The sequence below is a fragment of the Gallus gallus genome, chromosome 3, assembly GCF_016699485.2.
Source record: "Gallus gallus isolate bGalGal1 chromosome 3, bGalGal1.mat.broiler.GRCg7b, whole genome shotgun sequence".
Taxonomy (NCBI): domain Eukaryota; kingdom Metazoa; phylum Chordata; class Aves; order Galliformes; family Phasianidae; genus Gallus; species Gallus gallus.
Window position 1 is genome coordinate 107,403,558 of NC_052534.1, and position 26,746 is coordinate 107,430,303.

General features: G+C 44.6%; 1 protein-coding gene across 13 annotated transcripts in view; it reads left to right on the forward strand.

Annotated features, from left to right (window-relative positions):
• The first annotated feature begins 392 nt into the window (after window positions 1-392).
• Window positions 393-26,746, forward strand: part of PKHD1 (polycystic kidney and hepatic disease 1 (autosomal recessive)) — a 230,830-nt gene continuing 204,476 nt past the window's right edge. For 12 of the 13 annotated variants that reach the window (XR_005858607.2, XR_005858605.2, XR_005858606.2 and 9 more), the window contains exons 1-22: window positions 393-568; window positions 1,744-1,839; window positions 2,844-2,921; window positions 3,538-3,682; window positions 4,898-4,997; window positions 8,094-8,151; window positions 8,838-8,916; window positions 12,163-12,237; window positions 14,525-14,589; window positions 15,431-15,470; window positions 15,811-15,881; window positions 17,542-17,643; window positions 18,085-18,180; window positions 18,825-18,960; window positions 19,631-19,745; window positions 20,051-20,326; window positions 21,285-21,374; window positions 21,529-21,622; window positions 23,330-23,472; window positions 23,564-23,694; window positions 24,313-24,497; window positions 25,060-25,198. Coding sequence is in view for 10 of the 13 variants with exons in the window: in XM_040697985.2 (XP_040553919.1) it covers window positions 1,800-1,839; window positions 2,844-2,921; window positions 3,538-3,682; window positions 4,898-4,997; window positions 8,094-8,151; window positions 8,838-8,916; window positions 12,163-12,237; window positions 14,525-14,589; window positions 15,431-15,470; window positions 15,811-15,881; window positions 17,542-17,643; window positions 18,085-18,180; window positions 18,825-18,960; window positions 19,631-19,745; window positions 20,051-20,326; window positions 21,285-21,374; window positions 21,529-21,622; window positions 23,330-23,472; window positions 23,564-23,694; window positions 24,313-24,497; window positions 25,060-25,198 (2,258 nt within the window). In the remaining 3 variants the exon portion in view is untranslated. Of the gene's footprint in view, window positions 569-1,743; window positions 1,840-2,843; window positions 2,922-3,537; window positions 3,683-4,897; window positions 4,998-8,093; window positions 8,152-8,837; window positions 8,917-12,162; window positions 12,260-14,524; window positions 14,590-15,430; window positions 15,471-15,810; window positions 15,882-17,541; window positions 17,644-18,084; window positions 18,181-18,824; window positions 18,961-19,630; window positions 19,746-20,050; window positions 20,327-21,284; window positions 21,375-21,528; window positions 21,623-23,329; window positions 23,473-23,563; window positions 23,695-24,312; window positions 24,498-25,059; window positions 25,199-26,746 lie in introns of those variants that run through there. The other variant, XM_040697989.1, reaches the window with a different exon arrangement.

Consider the following 26,746-nt stretch of genomic DNA (forward strand, 5'->3'; position numbering starts at 1 on the left):
GATACGGCTGAGAATGCTGTGGAAAATTTGAATTAAGAGTGCACATGGAAACCTCAAAGTCTGCTTCCTGGGAAAGCCACTCCCAGGCTGGGTATCAGCATATCAGGAAACCATTCAACCCATTTATGTCATGTATGGGGGGAAAAAGGGGATTGAAGGCTTTGATTATCCTCCTGTTGGAAAAGCCAGGCATACAAACTCATAGACTGGCTTAGGTTGGGAGAGTCCTTAAAGATCACCCAGTTCCAACCCTAAGGGAAGGATAGTTCCAGGTTACTCCTATTGTGGTTGTTAAAGACTTGGAAGCAAATGGTTAACGGCAGCAAGTAGCTTAAGTTAATCATTAAGCATGCCCAATGGACAGCTCTGAGCTGTCTGTAATGAGTACAGCTGAGAAACGAGTCAGGTGGGTTTCAGCACAGCCCCACTTTGTTATCCAGGCAGGGACTGACAGAGCTTCCAACCAAGCATTGTGGGAGAGCCAGTATCAAAGGCATGGGGCAGTTACACTATCAGAGCCTCCTCCATTAAGTCATCTGAGGAATGGAAGAGCAACAAGGAGGATAAGGTAGGCCATACTTATGATCTTGATAAGGACCATAAAAACAAATCAAAATGATATTTTATAGGACTACTTTGAAATACCAGGTTCACACATATCAAGGCATTGGGCTTGACCCCTAGAAATTGAATTTCTGTTGAAAGGTGCAAGAAATACTGGTAAGTAATCACAGCATTTATTGTGGTATAAGCAACAGAAGCATCATTGCTAGTCCGTGGTTTTACATCTCTATATTACTCCAGTCTAATGATTCAGATGCTTGGATTTGAGAGGAGAATAGGAAAAAAAAAAAAAGAGCAGGGAATGCTTGATGTTGAATGCACAGACTGCTTCTGTTGGTCGGCCATTTGTACCAGGTGTGACTATGAAATGCACGTTTTTAATTGCCACAGTTGCAGGCTGTTATGGGGCCATTTACCTCTCAGCTGCCATCTTTGTGTTAATGGCAGTAGCATTGTTTTAAGTGGTGGTGGATGCAGGAAAAACCCATCTGGTCTTGCTTATAGCCAGGTTTCTCCATCCTAGGGGACTCAGCTGCAGACTTGGCTTCCTAGATGTGTGCTGTGGTTGTGTTCCATCCCACTCAAATCTCTGCAGAAGATACTATTTGTTCCTAAGGGAGAGAAGGATGCTTTAGAGACTGCGCAGTGTCTGCCTTCAGTGCTCAGTTTAGATCAGGAGAGAGCTTCTGAAGCAAGCCCAGGAAAGGTGGTTTGTTTCATGCTGTCTCAGTGGAAAAGGCTGGAAACCCTTCTGGAGAAATTTAAATGAAATTATGTACCAAAGAATTCTCCAGGCATTCATAGGTGTTTGGTCCTTGTGGTAGTGCTGTGTGCAGCATGTACTTAGGGTGGATGTTGGGTCTTCATCACAAGTTTTGTTCTATGGATATGCACTGACTTGGTTGTGCAATGAATGTGGGCATGGCTGTGTTCTAGCTGTTGTCCTCTTCTGTAGTATCACTGACTCTAAATCCTGTAATTGCTTTCACTAATTACCATGTGCACTGCTTGATCAGCCAGTGTCATGAAATATGGCCCCAGCATGAAGAAGACCATCCTGAGCTTGGTTGATTCTACAGTGCTTTCACTGTAGCTCCACGTTAGTCTGCCTTGTCTGCAGACCAACAGGTCTGCAACGTGATGAAGCATTAACAGATGGGATTTGTTTTAATGTTACAGAACAGGTGCTAAGGTCCTGAGCCATGATCCTGTGAAATCCTCACCCACGTTCCAAGATGAACCTATGGAGACCATATATGCTGGTGTTCTTTGCAGGTGAGGACAGAATTGTTCTCTAACAACACTGCAGTACCAGTGTCATTGGGTTGGGCACCATATGATTGTTTAAATGTTGAGTTCATGATGCAAGCATGTCCAATAGCTCTCTTTAGAGAGGTGAATACAGATGTTAGGCCAATTTACATTGACTTGATGAGATGGAAATGTTTATAGAATTACTATGTTGCAAAAGACCTCTAAGATCACCAACCCCAGCCCACCCCCATCATGCCCACTGACCATGGCCCTCAGTGCCACATATCCATGGTTCTTGAGCACCTCCAGGAATGGTGACATGGTCAGCTATTGGTTTGCTTCTGTTACCATCAGCAAATGAAGGCCCTCAAAAAAACAGAACAAAACAGCCTTAAGAATTTGATGCCTTTCTGGAAAATGTATATAATAAGTTACTTGTAATTTAATTGCATGAAGCAAGAGCTTCATCCTACGCTTCATTCTTCATCCTGTGCTTAAGGGCCTTTCCAAGAGAGAGGTGGACAAGCTGAGATGGAGGAGGATATATCATGTATGCATTTGAGGACAGTCTTCAGAAGAGCTCTAAGAGCTGGAGGGATGAGCATAAGGCTTATTGTGCTTGTTTCAATTCTTGAGGAGGTCAGGAGGTTCAGACTGGCTTAGTTAACAGAGTTCTGAAGACATCAAAACCTCAGTGAGGGGAAGGAGGAGTTTTACATAAGGAGAGGCAGTTCCCTGCAGGTGCCCAAGGCCAGGCTACATGGGGCCCTGGGCAGCCTGATCTGGTGGGGGGCAACCAACCCATGGCAGTGTTGGAACAAAATGGTCTTTAAGGTCTATTCCAACCTAAGCCATTCTACAAAAGGGAAGGGGATGAGCAAGCCTCATTTGGGTGCTCAGGAAGGAGGGATTGTGAAGGCTGGAATCACGGAAAGACAGCTGCCAGATCACTGTGATATCTTGAGTTGGATGTTTCCAGTGTGTGCATTAAACCTCAGCCTGAGGTAGATGGGTTGTTTTTGCAGTGACCTCTGAGGGACTGCTCATAAAGCCCCGGGAAGGGAGTGTTGCTGGAGGAACGTGGATTACTATCACTCTGGATGGTGAGTGTTCAACTCTTGTAAACTCTTGCCAAGTATACATCAGAGTAAAGGTCTGTTCTGAGACTTGTGGTCAGAGTGACAGATCTTAAGTACCAGTCACGTAGCTGTGGCATCCAGAGCATGAAATCAGCCTGCAGTTATTACTTCATAAACTATTTCCGATGTTTGCTTGTTTTCAAATTCTAAGAGAAATCAGATTTCTACTGTATTTTTGGATTCCTGTAGAGATCAAAGACAGTAGCAGAGGTTGGAAGGGACTTCAAGAGATCATCGTGTCCAACCCTCTGCTAAAGCAGTTCCCTCGAGCTGATTGCACAGGAATACATCCAGGCAGGTCTTGAGCAGAGCAGATCCACCTTACAGCACAAGAGTACTTGAGATGCTTGCTAGCAAAACCATGCGAGACATCAGCAGCTGCAACTACCATGTGAAACTATTAATTTTACAGGTGCATTAAGTATCTATGAGCATGATTGTTTGGTATAGATGGTTAAGGGGACTGAAACTGCTAGTAGCTGTCAATCTTTGCAATAGAGCATATTCCTAAGTATCTGTACCTTGTGACTGGATGTGAGTAGCCCTGTCCTTAGAGCTCTTCTCTTTGACTTTGACTCAGGCTCAGCATCTCATGAGATAGAATATCTCTCTCCAGCCAGCTGGCCCCACCTGGAGGTGTCCCTGGTGAACGCAGACCTGCCCACGTTGCCATGTGATGTCTCTCCTGTGTATGTTGACTTATCCCCCATAAGATGTAGAACAAGGTATGATCCCTGGCTATAATATCAAATCTTCTGGTTTGGAGTAGACCTTTGGAATTATAATGTTCAATTATCAATCTGACCTATTGAGTCCCATCACTTAGCACATGTCCCACCCCTAGTGTCATGTCCACATCTCTCTTAAATACCTCCAGGGATGGGGACATCCTCCCCTCCCCAACGTTTGACTACCTTCTTAATGAATAAATTATTTCTCATATACAATATAAACCTCCCCCAGTGAGAGCTTTGCCATCTGTCTGGTAGAATCCTTGTTATGTTGAGTCTGCAAAAGCACTGTTTCTGTACCTGAGCATCTCCTAAGCTGTGCTGCATTTATCCATGCAATTTAATGAAGCGCTAGGTTACTTAATCATGTTGTATATGAATCAGAATGGCCTAGGTTGGAAAGGACCTCAAAGATCATCAAGCTCCAACCCCTATGCTGTGGGGAACAACCTGAGACTCAAGAGGCTAGGCTCAGATCCTCAAAAGTCTGTAGACAGAAGCACAGTGCCCAATGAATTCTGATGTCCTTGCCTGCCCAAGATCACAAAGAGAAGCTTGTGATAGGAAGAGAAACAAACATGACTCTAAGCAGCAGCTGGGGAGTCTAAGATCCCTCTTCTCCAGCCTGTCATAACTTAAAGGATGTTGTTTGACTAGCAGACTAATAGTGCCTCAAGAAGCAGTAGGAGCAAACCTGTTGGAGTTCTTCCATTTCTCACTATGATTTGTTTGGGAGTTAATTCTGCTGAATGCTGTGCTGTGAAACCATGTTCACTAAGGATGTAGCACTAATTTACAAAGCAGGCTTCACTGTAAATCTAGGCAGCCTTGGGTTGTTTTAATATTAATGAATTACAATTGTTCATTAGTATTAATGAATGCTAATGAGCATGTGTATGTGCTTTGCATTTACATACAGTGTGAGTGTATGTTCTGGTATAGTCCTATTGCCTTCTGCACTTAAGTACAACTTTTTCCTCTGCCTTCATATTCACTTTAAACTGTAGTTCCAGAGTCTGGGTTTGCGTGCAGAGTTTGTGTTCACCACATGTATGTAGTTGTAGTTCACTACCCGCATGTAGTTAGCTCTATCAAAGCTTCTGTGAACCTATTTAGAGTGGTGATCCATTGAAGGACCCTTTTACCTTGAAAATAACAACTCCATCTGTATAAAAATAATATAAATATTTTTCTTTTCCCCCTACCTAGGCCTTCACCCCAGGAGGGTTTGTACTATGTGGAGGTGAGCTTTAAAGGACGCAGGATTAACAACCTGACTGGGGTGGAGAAAGAAAACTATACTTTCAAGGTAAACACCAAACAAAGATAGAAGTGATGATAAAAATTTCCAATACTGAAGGGAGTCAAGCTTGGTCTCATAGGGTTTGCATTGAAGTAGCATCTCTCATAGTGATTGCATGTCAGGACATGAAGCTAAGATGCTCCTTGTGTCCCTTAAAACTAGAGCACACAGCACTCAGTGGTCTGGCATTGGACAGTCTATGTGACCTGAGGTCTTTCAGAAGCAAAAACACGAGACTGAGTTAACCTATCTATGCACTTCAGCCACACAGTTGGAAGATCATCCTGTGGGTTTGTTTTATGCTTGTCCAGAATTGTTGTCCGTGCCATTAGTTGTGCTTTCTGTGACTCTCATGACCTTATGACAGGATTTGCCATTTTCATGCATACCTTTACAAACTCGTTTAGTTGGTCTTTCTAACATTGTAAACATAAAAAACAGGAAATGATACTGTGCTTCCATGGATTCCCAAGGAGGGTGCAGTGAGGTGGTGCACTCAGCTCTTGTGGCTGGAAGTACTCTCTCACCTTGTCTGAGGCCCTTTGCTGGTTGCAGTTGCTTATACTGCTGCAGAGTGGTTAATAGCATAGAATCACCAAGGTTGGAAAAGACCTACAAGATCATCCAGTCCAACCGTCTGCCTATCAGCAATAGTTCTCACTAAACTGTGTCCTTCAATACAACGTCTAAACATCCCTTGAACACAGTATAGTCCTAGAGTCCTGGGCTTGGGTTGGATGGACCTCAAGATGTCCAGCTTCTTGCTCAAAGGGTTGGCCATGAGTTCACCACTGGTTGCGGAGTCTTCTCCTTTGGAGACATCCAAGGCCCAACTGGATGCTTGCTTTCCTGTGTAACCTACTGTGAGCAACCTGCATTGAGGAGGTTGGACTTAATGATCCCCAGAGGTCCCTTGTGCTGTCTATGGTTCTGTGACTCTTGGGGCTTTATTAAGAGCAGTTATGACATGATGTTGGGGCTTCTTGCAGAGCAGACCCCTTAGCCATGGCTGTGCACTTCAGGATGAGGCCTAGTCTGTTCAGAAGTCACATCCCCATTCTGCTAACTTCGAGTATCAAGCAAGAAAGCCCAGCATTTCAGTGAATTGCACATTAAAACCAAAGAGTCATTGGGTGGTTCAGCTAGCTTAGAGAGCTGATGAAAAATCACCAGGGGATGCTGTTAATGAGACACACTGCAAGCTAAATAAAACACAATGTGTCTCTTTGTTTTGAGACTGGGACCTCGGAGCTATGTGTATTAAAAATTAATTTTGCCTCTGCAGTGGACTGGAAAAGCCTGCTGCAGGCAGCAACAAGTCTGAGCAGCTCACAAGACTTGTGTCAGCTTGTGGCCCTGGATTTCGTGCTGGTTTTGGCTTCTTTCTTTGCACTGGTTCCAGCCTGTGGTACGGGCTTTTTTCCCTCTGTGGTGACCGTAACTGGAAGGTCTGTGGCTACTCATTCATTTTCCATGTGACCATAATAAGGAAAGAAACAACTCTGGTGGGGTTTGGGGAAGGTTTGAAAAAATATTTGCAGTGGCATTCTTGATTTGAGTTTGGAAATCAGTTGTTTATACTATCTATTTAGTGACGTGGTGAGTGGGCATGGAAGTGATGGTTGGATTAGATATCTTCTGTTGGGCTGATGGCGGCATCCACATGTGCAACAAGAGAGGACTCAAAATGAAGATGAGGAAGGGAGGTGGAGATGTGATGAAGTTTTTAAGGAATGGATGATTTGGTGGATAGGGACAGGCCAAGTGCACATGGGGAACATCTTTTTTTTTCCCTGTAAGGTTGATGAAATCAAGTAGTTGATGAATTAGGACCGGGATTTAGCCAGCTAGCAATGTAGCTGGTCAGTTTAATGGAGGTATTTATAGCAGAGAAACAATGGGATTTTTGCAGAATCTGAACAAGTCAGGTGCCTTTATAGATCATCCAAAGCCCAAGGGTACCTAAATACCTTAATGGATCTGACCTAGTGTTATTCATTTCCAGAGTGCAGAATGCTGCACAGGGGAAAGACAGCGTTACTCTTGCATGTCAGGACAGTTATCTGAGAAATAAGGCTTTCCCAGATCTTGCTGCCTTAAAGCAAGGCTGTGCCCGTGCTAGTGAGCAAGGTGGGCTGTGCTGGAGTCCACGTCCAGCTGCTGCTGATGGTGAATCATAGAATGGTGAGCTGATTCCATGTGAGTTATCAGCATGTGAACAGCCATGGGTACTTCTGGCCCCTTGGCAGATGAGTAATGCTCCTGCACACCACTGTTTGAATAGGACTGGTGTTGGTGTAGGCAAAAGCTCCTAGAGTCAGACTCCTAAAAACAAGCAAAACTCTTGCAGGTTTTAGTGTATTCTGGAGGAGGAGGTCAGCAGGGCTGATTGGCTTCTTGAAAGTGCAGCTGAAGTGTGTGCTGGGTTCGGGTGTCTATGTCTCATCTACTTCAGGATGCTGAGGACCGCCTTCTTCCACTTGCAAAGGGCTGCTGTGTTGTCCCTGTCTCTAAGAAGCTTGCTTGAAAACTGCTTACTCTTAGGCTCTATTTTTGGTCAAAGTAGAACCCCATAATCTACTTTGAGTATTTCCTCTCTTCCTTAGAGGACAAGGAATTCTGCCCTGAGGATACTGTGGTGTGTTATACAGTGTTAGCAAGGGTCAATATAGGCATTTCCTTGGCTACGCTGTCTTTAAGCAACTGATAAGCTCGTTAAAGGCTAGGTGAAGTATCCCAGTACTGTGAAGCAGAAGTAGCTTTGAACAGTATGCTATTGGTGGGAAGAATTACACCGCAGTGCTGGGTGAAATGGAGGTCTGAGCATCTGAAAAAACATGGCTTAGAAATTTTGTAGAGTGTTAGACCATATCTTCTGGGATTGACTCAAAGTAGACCAGGCAACTGGAGCACAAGGAGGATGCAGAAAGAGCAGCAAGCCGGACTCTGAACGCAGAGGGGGAGGAAGTCATTCCCTTCTCAGAGCAGGATTCTGCTCCAAAGACCCAGTCCTAAAGCACGAGTCTCTGCAGTGTGGTTGCCAACTGTGTTGTGAACAGCTGTGAGAATGACTGCTGTTTAACTACAACTTTCTCCTTGCAGTTTTCTGCTGTGCAGACGCCTGTGGTTTACCAAATTAGCCCACCATCTGGCATCCCAGGTAAGGGACCTTTCTTTAGGCTGGGGACCACTTTAATTATTATTTGATGTTCCACGCCATCTTTCTGATTGTGAGAGTTCTGTCTTGCTGGATTTAACACAGGCTTCTTCAGAACGTAATGTCTAAGCTCATGCTGACCAACTTTGGTATTGGTTAAACTTTGGTATTGTTGCTCTTACTTTAGACCTTGCTTTAAGGACTTAATTTTAAGCACGCATGCTAGTGTGTTGAATAGCTTGTCCTAAAAGGTAAAGTGGCTGCTGTGCACAACACAGTGAAAATGGACTTTGTGCACTAAGACCCAGTGCATGTTAGCGATGCCTCTTGGGCTGCTTTGAGGTGTTCTGCAGCAGCAATTGGCCACAATGGTGCTTTCAGTTGGTAAATGTTGAGGAAATGTCTTCAAAGTCCAAATACCAGAGTTGTGCTGGAAAAAAAATAAACAAAAAAAACAGGAATAATGTGTTTTTTTTCAGTGAGAAAGGTGTGTTTTGGGCTAAGGGGAATTAATACAGTCACCTTGAACTTGGATAGAGAGTAGACACAGGTGCAGCCAAATGGGCACCTCTCAGCATTGTTTGCAAAGAATTTCCTCTGGAATTTCTTTTGCTCAGCTCACAAAATCTGCAAATGTAAATACTCCGCTTTTAAAAGACACCCTTCTGTTTCCATTTCCTCTTCAACAGGAAATTTAATAAAGATCTATGGGAAGACAATTGCAGGGAGATACGAGACCCTGGACTTCAATGCGGATTATATTGATGGGTAATCTGAGTTGCTGCCTGACCCAGCCCCTGTAGATTGTTTTCTTCCATTGCACTCTGCAAGAACAATAAATTGCAACCAGTTGGCCCAGAATTGCCATTTACTGCTTTTGTGCTTTATTGCAGCTCATGAGTTGGGCTCCAGCAAACTTTGTTAATCTAATTGCAACTGGTCCATTAAGCTAGTTGGTTTGTTTACTGGCAGCACAGTCAATCACAGCTCAGTGTGAATTTACTGTAATTGCATCTGGTTGCTGTAGATTTTATTTTGGCTAGCAAATTAAAATTTAACTAATTAAAATAATGTCAGAATCTTCAAGTTAAATAAATTTTCCCTTCCATTTGCATTTCTAGCAATACTGTTAGTTTGAAGAAAACGCTCTAGTGAGTCACAAGACAAAAGCAGAAGTGTCTGGGGATGGAAAGCTTTGTGTTTCCACTGCTTTAAAACCTCTCTGGTCACTTCTCTGTTTTCAAGGGAGGTTTGAATTTGTTTTCTGCTGCTTCAGGGGTTGCACTCAACAGAGCAAAGTGGATAGACTTTCAAAATTTTCTTGAGAGAAAGCAGCATAAACTTGACAACTAAATGTTCACTGGACCAGGTTGCCCAAGGAGGTTGTGGATGCCCCATCCCTGGAGGCATTCAAGGCCAGGCTGGATGTGGCTCTGGGCAGCCTGGTCTGCTGGTTGGTGACCCTGCACATAGCAGGGGGTTGGAACTGGATGAGCATTGTGGTCCTTTTCAACCCAGGCCATTCTGTGATTCTATGTTTTTGTAACTAGCCATTAGGTTGAGAAGTCTCTTGCTGAGCAACTCAGCTCTGCCACTGCAAATGAAAGCCCAGAGCAGATTCCTGCCATACTTGTTGCACCCATTTATCAGCCCTCACTGGATACACATTGACATCCTGTTGTTCAATATTCATTACTGTTTTACCTGCCTCCAGCGGACCTGTGAAGCCTTCTGTCAGTGGGAAGGAAGGCTGGTGTGTCTGCAGATTGCTTGTGCCTGCATGCTCCACTGCTGGATTACTCATTTACAGCTTGACCTCCCCAAAGCCAAAAAGGAAATGGCCTCGGAGTCTTGGCACACCAGGCAGGTTCACATCCCAGTTTCACATGAATACTTTGCCCATTTTTGGTGTGTTACTAAATATGTTCCAGGTGGAGACTTGCACTTGACCAGAGCCATCTGCCACTCGGTCACACATATTCAGATGGAGGAAAAAAAACACCCTCTTTTTTGGTGTTCTAAAAGCATTTTGTATGCTTTTTCAGGCTTTGTATAGGATACAGTGGTCCAGTGATGAATTAATCATTTTTGCAGCAGTGATTATTTTTCTGTTCATCCTTAGTAGCATTGCAGATGGAAGCTATACACTCACAAGAGAGAGGCACGAATGTATTTACTGGTTCAATATAGTACTTCAACAAAGCTTACTTGTAACTAAGATGGTGGAGAGCGGGCCTCTCTGCTTTCTGAACTCCTTGAAACACGGAGGTAAGGAGCCCAGGTGCAGCTGGAGCCACTCCTAGTCATAGACTTGGTCAACCGTTTGAGGGCACAGTCAACCTAATGTGTAACCTTTGTGAAGCTAACAAATCTTAAACTACTAGTCATGTAACGAGGATCTGCACTGGGAGGGAGCCTCCTGATGGTGAGGTGTTGCATTGGCAGGGAGTCTACTGATGGCGAGGTGCAAGGGTTACCTGTGTAAGGGTAACCCCAATAGGTGTTCCTACCCAAGGAGAGATCCTGCCATGCAGTTGTCTGCCATACAGGAGAGCTCAAGGGGCTCTTGGGCTGCTCGCTATTGATAGGTTAAGATGGTTGACTTGTAGTTTTTGACGTATGCTGAGCTGACTCTCAGCTGTTGACCCACGTATCTGCCATCAGCTCTTTCAGGCTGTAGTTTAAGGCAGATTTGTGGTCATTACAGGTCTTGGCAAGACCTTAAATACTATCAGTACTGTGCTCACTCTCTGCCTGAGGAAGGCCTGGGTCGTAACAGCCAGGCTGATAGAGGAAAATGGAAGGGGCACACGCTGTCTCAGGTGTGGGTCCTAGCAAATTGAAAACCTCACTAGAGGTTTTTAATTACTTATTTGCCTTAATTGCTTGTTGACTCATCGAGAAACATTACCATCTTTTGCTTGTTATACTAATTACTGCGCTTTTATTGCTCCTACCTGCTTCCTCCTCTCCAGTGAAAGTTATTTCCACTATCAGTACTTTAAATTCAGGTATCCCCACCTTAATGTTAGGAATTTGAGTGTTTGCAAGTCGGCTGTCTTTATAGCATCTTCTGTTGATGAAATAAAGAAATGACTGAGCTCCATCTTGAAGCACAATGGCTGTACCAGTGTGCTGTACTTATGCTGCCTGGTGCTTCTGGAAGGTGAGGGTCTATCTGGGACCCAAACTACCAATGCTTTGTGTTGCTCAAGGCTAGCATGGGTGTCTTGTTTTATCACAATCCTTATGAACGTGCAGTTCCTGCAGTATTTAGTGTATATACTTTACAGGGCAAAGTGTATGTATGTGTATACATACAGAATATATATGAAGGCAGCTCTGAAAGTAATGCCTCCTATTTTATTATGTTGTCTGTGATGTCAGAGGCAGATGTTGCTGGTATGGCAGTAGAGTTTGAACCTTCCCACCAATATCTCATTACATTTTATTGCTGTGTGACAGACAGCAGCAGAGGGGCAGTCTGACAGAATGGCATCTGACATGGAAGTACATATGAAGTAAAGGTGTGTGAATGAATTCCTCCATGCAGAAAAAATTGCACCCACTGATATTCATCGATACTTGCTGAATGTTTATGGAGACCAACCAGTGGGTGTGAGCACAGCGACGGGTGGGTGGTGTATTTCAGTAGTGGTGACAACAACAGTCAAAAAAAAAACCAGAGCCCCAAACTAGCTGGGCTCATCCTGTTTTCTAGGTTAATGAAGGCTAGATACAAGCGAGGGAGAATTCCTGACCCTTTTGAAAATACTGGCTGCTGATTTTAACAGAATCAGTTTCATAGAATCATAGAATTGCTCAGGTTGGAAAAGACCTTTAAGATCAAGTCCAACTGCAACCTGACCATACTACCCTAACAACCCTCTGCTAAATCATGTCCCTGAGCACCATATCCAAATGGTTTTTAAATGCATCCAGGGATGGTGACTCAGTCACCCCCTGGGGAAGCTATCTTATGTCTCATCTTTCTTTCTTTCTTCTTTTCCCTAGACCAGCTATTCTTGTGGCGGAAGGAGATGGATGGACCAGCCTCTGCTCTTTTGCTGATGGGCAAGCTGGAAGCATGTCAGTTGTTGACCTACCTTGGGTTTGTATTGGTGTGAGGCCTCAGCACGTCTTGTGCATCAAGATTTTCTTGGCTTTGTGATAAACTTCTCAGTTTTGGCATAATGTGAAGAAGGACTGTGGGGAGCTGACTAGTCAGATAGAGTGGGTGAGGGCTGCTGGCTCACTGTAGCTCCAACCCTCTGAGCATTTTCGTGGCCCTCCTCTGGCCCCGTTCCAACAGCCCCAAATCGTTCCGGTACTGCCTGGACACAGTACTCCAGATGGGGCCTCAGGAGGGCAGAGTGGAGCAGAACAGTCACCTCCCTGCCCCTCTGCCACCCCTCTGCTGATACAGCCCAGGATGCTGTTGGCCTTCTGGGCTGTGGGCCCAAGCCAGCAGTGTGTGCTCACCTGTTTTTCCATCTGGACGCTCAAGTCCTCCTCTGCAGGGCTGTTCTCAGGGAGTATTTTGTCCATCTGCACACCTCTGTAGGATTGCCTCTACCCAAGTGCAAAACCTTGCACTTGGACTTTTTGAATCTCATTAGGTTCTCATGGTCCCACTCTTCAAAACTGTCCAGGTCCCTCTGGGTGGAGTTCCTCACTTCTGTTGTGTCAGCTGCACCACTCAGCTTGGCACTGTCACCATGTTGAGGATGCACTTGATCCCACCTTTGATAAAGATGTTGAAGAGCACTGATCCCAAGACAGACCCCTGGGGGACACCACTCATGACTGACCTCCTCCTGGACATAGAGCCGTTGACCACAACCCTCTGGTTATGACCATCCAACCAATTCTTTATTCTTCAAATCCGTATCTCTCCAATGTAGAGATAAGAATGTAGTGCAGGACCATGTCAAAGGCCTTGTGCAAGTCCAGGTAGACAGCAACAGTTGCCTTCTCTTTGTCTACCAGTGCCACCACTCAATCACAAAAGGCTCCCAGACTGGTCAAGCATGACCTTCCTTTGGTGAAGCTGTGCTGGCTGTCTCAGATCACCCGCTCATCCCTTGTGTGCCTTAATGTGCTCCAGGAGGATCTGCTCCATGATCTTCCCAGGCACAGATATGAAGCTCACCAGCCTGTAGTTCCCCAGGTCTTCCTTTCTCCTTTTCTTATAAATGGGAATGATGCTTCCCTTTTTCCAGTCACTGGGCACTTTGCTTGAGAGCTGTGACTTTTCAAATATGATGGAGGGTGGCTTGGCAACGACATCTACCAGGAAAAGGGCTGAGGAAAAGGCAGACGCTGTTCTGCTTACCCCCTGCACTAACCTGCAGGACAGCACTGAGTGCAAAGCTCACAGTCGCTGGACAGTATTTCTATGCTGCTGTGGTGAGAATGTGGCACAGCAAATAGAGCTCAGCCCATATTTTTCCAGGCTATGGCTGATGATGTGCTTCTCTTAGTGTCTGTGAGCCTTGGAAAAGCAATGCTATTGCTACAAGGAACTGAGGAAAAAGCCTGCTCCTGCAGAAGTCAGTGCCAGGGCTTCTCAGCGAGCCCTCTTATTGGGTTGTAAAATTCCTCCTGCCTCCCAGGAGGGGAACTTAAATGCAAATTGTTCTGTTGATGATGGAACTTGTTGTTCCATGGCTCCCAAAGGTTGATATAGCACCAGCATAGCTTGCTTAATTGCTACTCATTCCTACTCGCAGACTGGGGGCATGTAGAGCAATTAAGAGAGGCATCAGAAAGTGCTGTCTTTTCTGGGAGCTTTTGCCTATGAAAAAAGCCCACAGTCTGTCCTACTGGTATAGCTCAGTTTTAAGAGTGGGAAGAGGTGTGGAAATGGAAATAACTCTTGAAATACTCATTTATTGCCTATGTCCAGTGCAGACCGTGCTTTAAAGGTAGGTCCTTAGTTGTACAAATCAGGGATTTGGTGCTGATCTGGGTCAGGTCCTCCAACTCTTCCATTGTCTAGAAATGGGCAGCGTGGTCACTTTGCAAGTCCTTGCAAACCAGGCCTGGAGTGGGGTTTGTTTACCAAAATCCCATTGATTTGCTTGGAAGTTTGGCATTCAAATCCTTTTGAAGATCCAGCCCTTAGTGCAGCAAGGGAGGTGCTGGTTCTACCTTGGAGATCAGGAACAGTTTCCCTGCCCTTAGGAGGGAGCAGTTCTGGGGGCAGCCAGAATGCGCGCGTTCTCTGCAGCACAGTGCCAACTGTGTGGTCTCCATTCCTCAAGTGAGCATAACTAACTCAGACCTGAAAGCTCACATCTTTGATTAGATGCTTCTCACTGTGTTTTGATTTTTTCGCACCCAAGGCTCAGCAAAGCCCTTTGTTTCTCCACAGCTACTCCATTCAGGCAGAAGATGGACTGGGAACCATGCAGTGCCGGGTGGAAGGGAACCACATAGGTTGGTGAAAGTGTTGCGGTGTGTGAGAGAGATCATAATTCTGCTATTCCTGCAGCTCTAGATGAGCCATTATTTTTTCCTTTATTATTTTATTTCATCTTGTATATAATGGGCTTAAGAGATAATGGAGGTCTTGGAGAAGATTTGCACCTTCCTGGCATGGCAAGTGAGGTCGGATTGGATCCACAGGATCTGAGAGGAATTTTTCCCCTGAGGTTCAGCTTGCAGATTCAGATATGTAAGAACAGATCCATACGATGTAGCATGATTGAAGGCTATGAGCTTCCTACTTTAATGTTCAATTCAGTTGAGCTGTGGTTGAATATCACCTCCAGTCACCCCCACTAGAAGAGAAGGATCTCCTGTAGGTCCTGTGTCACATCTGTCAATCCTGAGCAGTTTCTCCACTACCCCCAGGGTATTTCGGGTGATACCTGAAACCTGTATTTGAGCCAATGAATTCAGCCCCAGTCACGTGTAGGAATAGGAATTTAGATGTCTTGAGTTGTGAGTTGAATCCTACTCCTGAATCTTTCCTGAAGTGCTGCAGCGGTGATGGATGTGCACCGGCTAAAGGCTTGCAGAATGTTTCAAGGGGTCATTGGGTTTATTTATTTATTTATTTTTGCTTTTACTTGCAACATTTTTTGGACTCTTGTGGTACACATCGAAGAACTTCTTCCTTAAATTGCAAGCTGAAATCAACACAACTGTACTGTTATAAGAAAAGCACAAGGAAGAGAATGGGAGCAGGACATCTGGACAAGGTTTGGTAGGATGCGCTCTTCCTAAAGCTCTCCGTGTTTTTGTCATAAAAGCACTTTTCTTTTCTCTCCCCCAGGGTCCCATAATGTCAGCTTCTCAGTGTTTAACAAAGGAAAGTGAGTAAAATATTTTTTTTTTTCCCCTGTAGTTTCATATGGGAGCGCAGCTACATTTCTGAGTCCAGGATAAGTGCATGAAATTTAATCAAAACTTGTGTTTCTTTACTTAGATGTGAGGTTTTGCTGGTTTGAGTAGATGATCATCAGATTAGGAATGAAAAGGGAGTGTGTTCCTCCCCCCAAGCATCTCTGCTTTGTGATTCTAATACTTCAGCTTCGGTGCCCAAAAGAGATGTAATCCAAGTCCAACTTGAATAGAAGTGTCCAACCCTGCCTAAGGAAGGTCTGCACTAACTGAAAGGGCCTGGGATCTCTAACACACCTCTCTCTCTTGCAGGTCAGTGATAGACAAAGGTGCTTTGCTCATCAGTGCTAAGCAGGAGCTTTTCTTGTACCAAACGCATTCAGGTATTGCATTGATCCACCCCAGTGCTTGCACTGTGCCATGGCAGTGCCAGTATTGTCTAAGGAAGACCTCTGGTTGTTGCTCTTCCCCATGTGACCTCATTTTAGCACATAGCTCTACTGGTACAGCAAGTTTTGTGTTAGGCTGACTACACAAAGCTGCAGGCCAAAGATTTCAGCTGTACTAGCTTTATATGCTGAGGTTGGGTGTGCTGCCATGGGCTGTGTTCTAAATCTCCAGTGAATTTGTGGTCTTCTTAAGGATATCTTTGAACACTCTTTTGGACAGCCTAATCTGAGAGTCAGCCAGGGTTTGGAATGGAGCTGCTATTATTCCTTGTCCTGTCAGAGTACCAGCAGACTTGACATGTTGGATCTAAAGGGGTTTTATATCACCTTCCCCCTTAAGTCGTACTGTTTGATAAGAATGCAGTGCTGGCCATAAAAGACTATAATGCAGGCCTTTGGATAGGGTGTCCACCTACTGCCAGTCCAAGAGTTGGGATGTGGATTAAGGGCTGGTGAACAGCAGGTTGCTGCACTATTAGTTTAAAAAGATGTGGACCAAGGCACTTTATAACTTCCACGTGACATCTCTAGCTATGGTGAAAGGTCCCACCATGCTTTTGCCATTGTTTGCCTTTGTTTTGACCTGTCATGGGGCTGAAATTAATATCGTAATAGCAATTACTTAATAGGCTGTATCTTGGGAGCATGGTTCAGGAGATAACAATTTATTATTTTCTTACAGAGTGTAGCCAATGCATATATGGATTTGTATACTGCTTATAGCATACAACTTGTTTTACCTATATATTCAGAACACTTTGTAAAAGAGGGTAATTTTATATCCTTACTTACAAAGGGAGTAACTATGCGTGGAATCAATTGTTAGCAGAGTACCTGGAGAAATGAGGTCTGCCAGAGCTTTCCAATAGGCAGTACTGCAGTAGCCAATAGTTAATGCTGTCAAAGTGAAGTTAAGTGAAAGTGAAAAAATTAAGAGAAGAAAATGTAAATCTGGACAAGCTTCTCTCATGTTTCTAGTCTTTTTTATTTTTTTTCAGATGATGCAAAAAAATATATGTGGGTGTTCAAACTAGGATGCATGTGTGAGAAGTGAGTAAATTTCAACAAAGTAGGTTTCCAGTGTGGAATGGGGTGACTGTAATAAAGATCAGATCCTTTAAGATCCTCATAGCCACAATGTAGATGTCCACCGTCTGTTCACCTCCCAGCGTTCATCCCTATGGGACAAATGGAAAGTGCAGTGACACCTAAACCTATGGGCTAAATTGGGAAGAGAGTCAGGCAAGGTCAAAAGGCTTAAAGCAGCCTTAATGTCACTTTTCTTTCCAGAGCTCCTCAGTAGCACAGAAGATAGGGTTTACAGTGTGAGCACGACAGATGCAGTCACTGCTAAGTCGCAGCCCAGGCATTCTGGTATTTCCCTGTTGTGTGGCCAAGTTATCCGAGTGGTTCATTCCTGCTGTAATCTCAGCGGCTGCTGAAGTCGCAGTGAAGGATCAGTGAAGCCTGTTGATTCACAGGAGCCTGTTCCACTTGGAAAGAGTGCAAGTGCACTGTTGGCTTTGACAGAAATAGGGCTGGGGTTCATCTTTCCTGTGCTTGTTTTCAGATCCCCCTTTTCCTTCCTCTGCAGAAATAGCCTCTGTGTTCCCAGCGAGTGGAAGCCTTGCAGGAGGAACTGACCTCACTATTATGGGGGATTTTTTTGAGCAGCCTGTGCGGGTCACTGCTGCAGGTAACAGAGAAATGAGCTGAAGGTTTTTGTAAACATACAAAGCCCGTTCAACCCAACTGGTTTTCGTGCGCGGTGACAGCTTGGGAGTTGTGCTCACCATCAAGGAAGGTCTAGCTATTTGGGCTATGGGAATGAATGATTTTTCTTGTCTGACTGTACAAATAGAGACTTCTGACAAATCACTGTTGTCTTTTGGAAACGAAGGTGGGCTTATTGGTTCATGCTTCCCAGGGAGAGGTGGGGTCACCATCCCTGGAGGTGCTCAGGAACCGTGGAGATGTGGTGCTGAGGGACATGGTCATAAGGCATGGGTGGGGATGGGTTGGAGTTGGACTTGGTGGTCTTGGAGGTCTTTTCCAGTCGTAATGGTCCTCTGATTATTCTGCAGCTCATGCATTTATAACTCTCAGTGGCACATTTATCTCCTTTTCCTGCTGCCAGGTGTCCCCTGTAAAGTCAAGCGTGTCTCTCCCCGGCAAATCATCTGCACCACTGAGGCTGTTGACAGGAGCAGGATGCTTGGTGACCCCCAGCCAGGTATGGTGTTCTAATAACCAAAGGTCCCAACAGACCAACACACGTGGAAACAGGGAGAAATCATCAAGAAACTTGATTTTCCAAAACATCAAGCTAATTTATCTTAGGTTTGTAGCAAGGAATGGCAAAGTTGAAAGCTCAGCCCTCTGCCTGCAGATGACCTATGGTGGGAGGAAGGTCAGCCCTAGGGCTGGGAAAAATGAGGGGGAAAAGGTATGAATGATGTTTAGGGGACAGAATGGGGAACTACTGCTGCTGTAGAGACTTCTGGGGACGTTGCCTGGGTAGAACGTTGCAGCAGGAAATTACTATGCATGTAATGACACTCGACTTATGTTGACTGTGGATCAGTTTGGTATTTCTTCCTCCAAGAGCAGTCATGCTAGGTTTGTTGGAAGCAGATTGGCCTTGGCAGATTTTTGTTCTTACTGGTGGAGGATTTCAAGGCACAATGAATTTTCTAAAGAGGGAACAGTGTTCTACCTCGAAGAATAAAAAAGTGAAAAAAAAAAAAAAGTACCCCACAAATGGAGCCAATTTATTAATTGGTTATTAATTAGCCTTCTTACACCACCAATTCTAGCATATGTGCTCTGGGGTTGTTTTTGGCTTCTGCTGAGAACGCTTTTCTTTTAACTTTGTAGGAAATCGAGGGCTTCTCTTTGAAGTTTGGGATGATGCCTCTGATCTGACAGAAGCAGGGCCTGGATATAGATGGCAGTTTGTACCTAATGCCCAATCCCCAGTAAGATTTCTGTCTGCAGGAAAGCAGTCCTTCAGGTACTCGGTGATCTTAAAAGGAGATGAAGCTGTGGCAATCACCTTTAGTAGTGTAAGGTGTAGCAATAACACCTGACAGCTCTTTTCAGCAGAGCCTGACTTCATAGCTCCTATAAATCAAAGCAAACTGTCTGCTCTGAGGTCCTTTTGAAGCTCAACATATTCAGCAAAGTACTTTATTTCCTCCCTTTTTTGCTTTCCCTTGGTGTTTCTGTTCTGCTTGGCCTAGATGTGCTGAAATAGCATGAAAGAGATTGCTGTAGAAGTAGAAGGAACTCTACTTAGATGCTGCCTTGGGTTGGAGATCTGGCCAGGTGTGGAGGGTCACATCCACAGCCCATGCTGGCAACTGCAGCCGTAGATTATCCTCAATTCTATGAAGATAGTTGAGGCGTGTTGGTGCCTCTTGAGAGGCTTCCTCTCCTAGGAAGAGCTTTGCAATGTGCTGGACGTTTCCATTTTTTCTATCACTTCTGTGCTTTTCTCAGTTGATCCTGGGGGATTTTGAACCTTTTCCTGCCTGTTGAGCAGTAAGACTTTGCTTGAGAAGAAACACATAGAAAAGATGTTGGCAACAACAAAGCCATGCTTATCTTCATGTTACTCGGTATACGTGTGGAGGTTGGGTGCTGGGTGGCAGGGATTTTATGGGTGTTCTGCTTTTGCTTAGCTCCAGGCTTCGTGGATTTTTTGTGGCTCCTCAGACCAACAATTACACCTTCTGGATTCAGGCAGATGGTCCGGCATCTCTCTACTTGAGTTCATCCCAAGACCCACAGCATAAGGTATTACTCTTAACAGGGAGAAAAATAAGGCAGTCATGATAGGGAAGGGCTTTAATGAAGGACACTTCAAGTGGGGGATTACCCCAGCATGGATTGGCTCATTGGCCCCTATTAGAATTGCCTTGTTTATGTTATTGAGCCCTAAATCAACGATCTTTGAGGTGATGGCTTTTTGCTGTGGAATAGGAAAGAATGTATTAAAACATCAACCCGCTGCTGTCTGCTATAAGCACAGCTCTGGTTTTGGAGCTGAAGATACTGCATTTTGGTGTTGTGAAAACATCACTTGGTTCATCTGGACACAGGTGAGAATCGCTTCTCTCCCAGCTGGCAGTCTGGAATGGTCTGGGAAGTGGGTGAAGAACTGGAGTGAGAGTTGGCAGCCAAAATCCCAGAAATTTGAACTAACTGCTGGCCGGAGGTACTACTTGGAAGCACTGCATCATGGAAAGGCACCCAGCGATGGGATGAGAGTTGGAGTCCAGATACACAACACGTGGCTGAATCCTCAGGTGGTGAACAACTACTACATTGAGAGACATGAAATTCGCGCTCACGCCTTATGTCTTCCAGACATACAGGTCAGTGCTGTGTACTTGGCACCTGCTGGACAGGAACTTTGGATTAGATGACCTCCAGAGGTCTCTTTTAACCTCAAGAATTTCATGAGATGTAGACTAACCCTGATTGAATGAGCTCGAATAGTAGCATAAATCCTAAAGGTAAGGATCTTGTCACTTAGACATGGCAGTGCCTTCCCACTTTTTGTTGGCCTGCTGATTTAGTTGACCAATACTGCCATGTAGCTGAAGGTATTTGTGGCTTTCACACTCGTTGCCAGGTGGATGTTTTGTGGTGCATTGTAATTTGCTCGTGTGTGAAGTGCAGTCTGGTTTTACCTTGCTTGCTACCTTGTTCTTGATGCTAATTCATGAAAGTCTGGGATAGTTTCAGTTTCTTTCCCACTTGTTGACAGCATGCTCCAGGGGTTCACTATCAGATCAGCTCTATGTTGCAACGAGGTGATATAAACTTTCAGCTTTCAGTGCTCAGTGGTGTGGGAAGTTGTTGTAGAATCCTAGAATAGCTTGGGTTGGAAGGGACATGAAAGATCATCTAGTTCCAACCCCGCTGCCATGGGCTGAGTGTGCCTTGCCAGCTCAGGCTGCCCAGGACCCCATTCATGGCCTTGAGCACCTCCAGGGATGGGGCAGTCACCGCTCTGGGCGACCTCAGGGCTGCAGTCAGGACCATCTGTGGCTATCAGTGTGTCCATGCAGGTCACACATCCCTCGTGCTCCTGTTAATTTGGGAACAGGAACCCCAGGCATGTGTCAGGAGAGTCCACGGAGAGCAAGCACAGTTTAAGAGTAGCTGAAGGGATTCTTTATTATTAAATTTATTACAGAAACTTGAAAGGGCAATATTTTTGCTCTGAGTTCCTCCTTGGTAGAAAATCCACATAGCAGGCTTGACCTCTTTGTGTCCTGTGGGAATTGTACCTGTTCTCATCTATTTGTTTGCTTCTTCGCTTGGCAGATGCTGACTGTGTCTGGCACGGGATGGTTCAGTATCTCGTGGAGCAATGCACCCCGCAGAATGATCCACACAAATTCCACTGCTCTTCAGGTAAGTGTCACACCCTAAAGGATTTTAGATCTGGAAGTTCAGGCTCTGTCTGTATTGAGCTGAATAGAGTCAATGCAGCTGTGACAGTGTAGCTCTGCTGGAATGAGCCAGGCACCACTGTACTGTGACTGCTTCTCACTTGTTTTTCTCCAAGGTCCAAACAGCAATAGAGGAACTTCTTTCAGTTGGGTGTGACATTGAGCCAACATCTGCTAAAATACTCTTCCATGATGGCTTTGAGAAGGAAGGTAATTTAACAAATAAGCAGTATTTACTGAGGGAGTCATTTTCTGAAATAAATGTACTCAAAACCTTCAACAGCAATAAATGTATGCTTTTACTGGATTTATTTGTATTTATTCTAATGAGATATACTACATAGAACTAATGTTACAGACATGATCGATGTATTAATGAGAGTCTTTCTGCAAAAATTTCCACAACTCAATCATACAGCAAGAAGCTGATCAGAGCAGGTTATGTTTCAGTGACTGGAAGCATTAGGAGTACAGACAGGAAAGGCAAGTCTTTGGGCATGTGAAATTATTCATGTTTCATAATGTGTGCTGGGGAAGCAGATCTGGAGCAGCCCAAAGCAACAGCACAGGCTATATAGCCTGATGATAAGTCTTTTGCTTTTGGTGCTTCCCAATGATGGAGACAGTGAAAATCTGTGCTACACTTGACATTCAGGCAAGGGTTTTATAAATAATATTAATAAAGATACACTTTTTTTATTTTTCCTGACACTAAAGTATTACATCAGAAACTAATTCCATTTCATATCTCTGATGGCAGTAAAATATACTAAAATATGCCAGGAAGTCAGTGATTGCCTAGAGACCTCACAATACATCCTTGTATTTTGTGTAGACAGAGAGAACAGGACCCAGCCAGTAATGTGTATGTTTGGTGACTGACTCATCTAAGTGGAGGATAGGAATTAATTAAGCTGGAGAAGAAAGGAAGCTTTAGGCAAAAAACTGGAAACATCAGTTGGACGTTTTTTGTCTAATTATGTGAACTCAGTGCTCCAATTTGGCCAACAAAGGAGTTGTGCCAGGGGAGGATCAGGTTGGATATTAGGAAAAATTTATTCTCTGGAAGAGTGGTCGAACACTGTAATGGGCTGCCTGGGGAGGTGGTAGAGTCACCATCCCAGGAGGTGTTGAAGAAACGTTGTACTGAGGAACGTGGCTTAGTGGGCGACATTGGTGGTAGGTGGATGATTGGACCAGATGAGATCTTTTCCAACCTTAATAATTCTACAATTCTATGAAGCATTTTCAACTCCATGACTTTTAGGAGAGTGTTTTCCTTTCCATGGGACTACCTTCAATGCATCTGCCAGCAGAGATTCCAACAGCTCCAACACCCATTGTATAAAACCACAGTTACCTCCTTCACGTATTTTCTATTTATTTATATTTTTAAGACTACTAACTTCAAATGGCAGGTTTTTTTTTTCTCTTTTTGGCAGAAAAGATGATTTATCAGAGTCTACTGTAGGAAGAAAGTCTCTTTTATACTAGAAATGAGAAATCCTAGCAGGTTTTTGTTAACGAGGTTGATAACTCAATGGAACAAAAGTCCAAAAAGCGAAGGCAGATTCTCAGTTGCTTAAATATACCAATCTCTAACTTTGCCTGGGTGTTTTCAGAGAGGGTAAGTTGGTTTCAGTCGGTCATAATCTATCTGGCTTAAGAAGGTAGCATTTTCCAAAGGTTTTCCTGGTCAGGATTGGGATGTAATGGACTCTGCTGCCTTTCAGTACTCTTAAACTAGGAAACAACTGCCCTGTGAATGTTTATCACTTATCTAGACAGAACACTGAGAAGTAGAACTGTTAGATACAATTGTTTTGGACCTCTATTTCTGGCATTTCCATGAAAACTTTGACTGTACTTGTTTTCCGAATCCTTTTTAAGCCTCTCATCCTGTTCTTTTTCCTTCAGGTACAGAAAACTCTGTCACCACAGAACACGTTGTCTATGGAACAGAGCCATTCTGTGGGAGGTTCAGTGCTCGCAGCCCAAGCCAGCTGGTGAAAGCTTCCCCATCATCTCTACAAAGATACGACCTCACTGAATACACACATGTAAGCAGCTGCTCTTGCTGAGTAAACTGTAACTGTAATTATAAACACTGCTATGTTTACATGAAAACATTTCTCATCATTTTCTTTGCAGGTTTGTTTTGCACATAAAGGCCACATGAGCAACATCCTTCATATCTCAGTGTCCTACACCAGCCTTTCCTTGTGTTCAGTGGAAAGAAACCTCACCTGCCAGTGGGATTTCAATGGAACTGACCCCACAAGGTATGCAGATGCAGTGCACAGAGATGACGTTTTCCATAGTAAGAGGGTGTTCAAGAACGGGGAGCAGCAAGTTGTTGTTTGTCTAAAAGTAAATAGTCAGATGGGGCAGACTGATGGATGCTCTGTTCCTCTGCTGATATACCTGGAGTGTGCTTCTGTTGTTTTTGAGGACTATATGAGGAGATATGCACATTACTTGTTCTAGAAACTATTTCACCATAGTAATGCCCACTGGCATGGAGAGTTTGATCTGTTTCTAGCTAGCAGAAATTACCAGGAATTTGCCATTTCTTTCTGTGTTCTGTAAGGCTGAGCATGGGCTGTGTGTGTACCTCTGGAAAGCAGAAGGGGGGTTCATATGACATTATTACATGATGGAAAGAAATAGGGACCTTGAGCAGCTGTCTGGAATTCCCAAGGGGCCTAAGCTTGGGATTGACCTCTGTAGAGGAGGATGCTGAAGCAAGTATCTGAAGCTTTATATCTTCCAGAAGGACCTGTTGAGTGATCAGATGTTGTGTGCAGGTAATAATGGCATCATCTGAGTTCATCTCCAAATTCATTCACTATAACTACCCAGCATTAAAACAAAGGCTGTACCACCTTGGTGTCTTCCAGCTGGACGTTCTCCTGCACTGACCTCTGGACGGGGTGTGTGAGTCGCTCTGTGCCTCTCCAGGACCTTCCCACCAACACCCCAGTGTTCGTACATCAGATTGACTTGTCGAGCACTCAGCTGCAGAAAGAAATGTCTGGGTCGTTCTACCTTGATGAAGTCATCATCACAGACAGAGCTGTGACTGGTAAAGGAATCTGTTTATTCTTTCCTGTGAACGTTGTGGTCACAGAATCATATCACAGAACCATAGAATGGCCTGGGTTGAAAAGGACCACAATGATCATCGAGTTTCAACCCCCTGCTATGTGCAGGGTCACCAACCAGCAGACCAGGCTGCCCAGAGCCACATCCAGCCTGGCCTTGAATGCCTCCAGGGATGGGGCATCCACAACCTGGGTCTTTCCAGGTTCCTTCATACAAAGCTTTAATGATGGAGCTAGTTAAAACTATTCCAAAGGAGAAGGCTGTTTCATAACAGGCACAAATCTTTTTATTTTCTTTCTTTCTTTTTTTTTTTAATTTTTGTGGAAAAAAGTATATCAAGAACTAATTGCCAAACATAAACATTCTTGGTTTGTTTGGAAATATTTCTATAAATGTAACTCCTGAATGCTCTTACTCAAACGAAAAGCACTTCTTCCCCAAACCAACAAGATACGTTTCCGGCTCTAAAATGGAAATAACCTCAGCATGATGACGTCTGTTCTCCTGACTCTGCTGGATGCTCATGCTCTTTTTCCTTTCAGTTTCTCAGAGGGATCCCAAACCACGTCAGCTAGGTGGACGGATAATAGAAGCAGTAACTGTGGTGGGGTCTTCTCCTACTTACAATGTATCCTGGCTGGTGTCTGGCTGTGGTGCAAGTCTGCCTCTTCTCTCCCTAAGGTAGGGATAATATGATTATCTCATGTCCTGTAATAATCATTATGAATTCCCATGGAGCCCTTTATCATCTCAGAGGCTGTGCAGAGTAAGTCTGGTCCAGTTTAGAAATCCATGTACTTCCTTTGGCATTTTCTTCTCTAGGCATCTATGTTCAGGCTCTGCTCAGATGACTGCACTAAGATGTCTACAATACGTGTGAGACGCATCTTCCCTAAGACATCTACAATGTCTTCAAGCTCCTAAATGGTAGACAAAGCTTGAACATGCATTGCAGGTGTCTTAATGAAGGTATCTGTTTCTGGTGTTGAGGTTCCATTGTGTGACTGGGTGTCAGCTGCCTAACTACAGAAGTCTAAGGTGTTCCAGATGCCCTGGGATATCACAGAATCGTGGGGATTGGAAGAGACCTCTGGAGATCATCTAGCCCACCCCCTGCTAAAGCAGTTTACCTGGGTTGCATAGGAAAGTGTCCAGGTGGATTTTGAATACCTCCAGAGGAGACTCCGCAGCCTCTTTGGACAGCTTCTGACGGTGCTGTCACTCTCACAGTAAAGAAGATCCCGTCTTCCCATGTTCCAATTTGTGCCCATTGCCCCTTGTCCTGTTGCTGGGCACCACCAAAAAGAGCCTGGCCTTGTCCACGTGATACCCTTTATTTATAAGCATTGAGAAGATTTCCTCCAAGCCTTCTCTTCTCCAGGCTGAACAGCCCCAGGGCTCTCAGCTTCTCCTCAAAAGGGAGATGCTCCAGGCTCTTCAACATTTCTGTAGCTGTGAAGATACAGAGTAGTCCCTGAAGTAAATATGAGCTACCAAGGATGTTGGGCTACAGGGAAACCTTAGCCCTTCATGGAGGCCAAGACATCCCCTCCCAGTAACTCTGACACCAGCTGCCATGTTAAGCAATGGAGGCCCACCTTGTGTCCTTGTTTACTGAGATGGCCACTGTTCTGAGTCTAATACATCTGATGCAGAAGCATGGGTTAAACAGATCAGAGAACAGCTTTCAAGGGCCAAACTTGGGCAAAGAATCCAACTTTTACAGGGCTTGTATTTTGCTGACTTGGGAATGACCTGATGGGACCAGGGCCAATGCAAGACAGAGACTGGAATGATGCAACCTCTAACCCTTCCACTGTGAGCAGATGGTTCAGCTCAGTCAATCAGCCCAAAGTGAATGTTGAGGTGTTGTCCTGAGGGGACATGGTTTAGTAGGGAAATATTGGTGGTAGGTGGATGGTTGGACTGGATGATCTTGGAGGTCTTTCCCAACCTTGGTGATTCTGTGATTCTGTTCTGATACCAGATGTGGTGTTTTGGCACGAACCACCAATGCTGAAGGCAAGGATGAGAAGAAGGGGAGATGTCTGAGGTTTGCGTATAAGTAGAGGTGCAATCATGGGAGAAGGGATGTTTTTAATTCTGCACGCAGCCTTAATGAGGCTGACATTGGGATGCTTCATGCAGCACTGAGTGCATTTGTCAAAGGGCTTTAGGAGAACTGGGAAGGAAAGCCATAAGCACGATTATGGAACTGAGGAATATGCC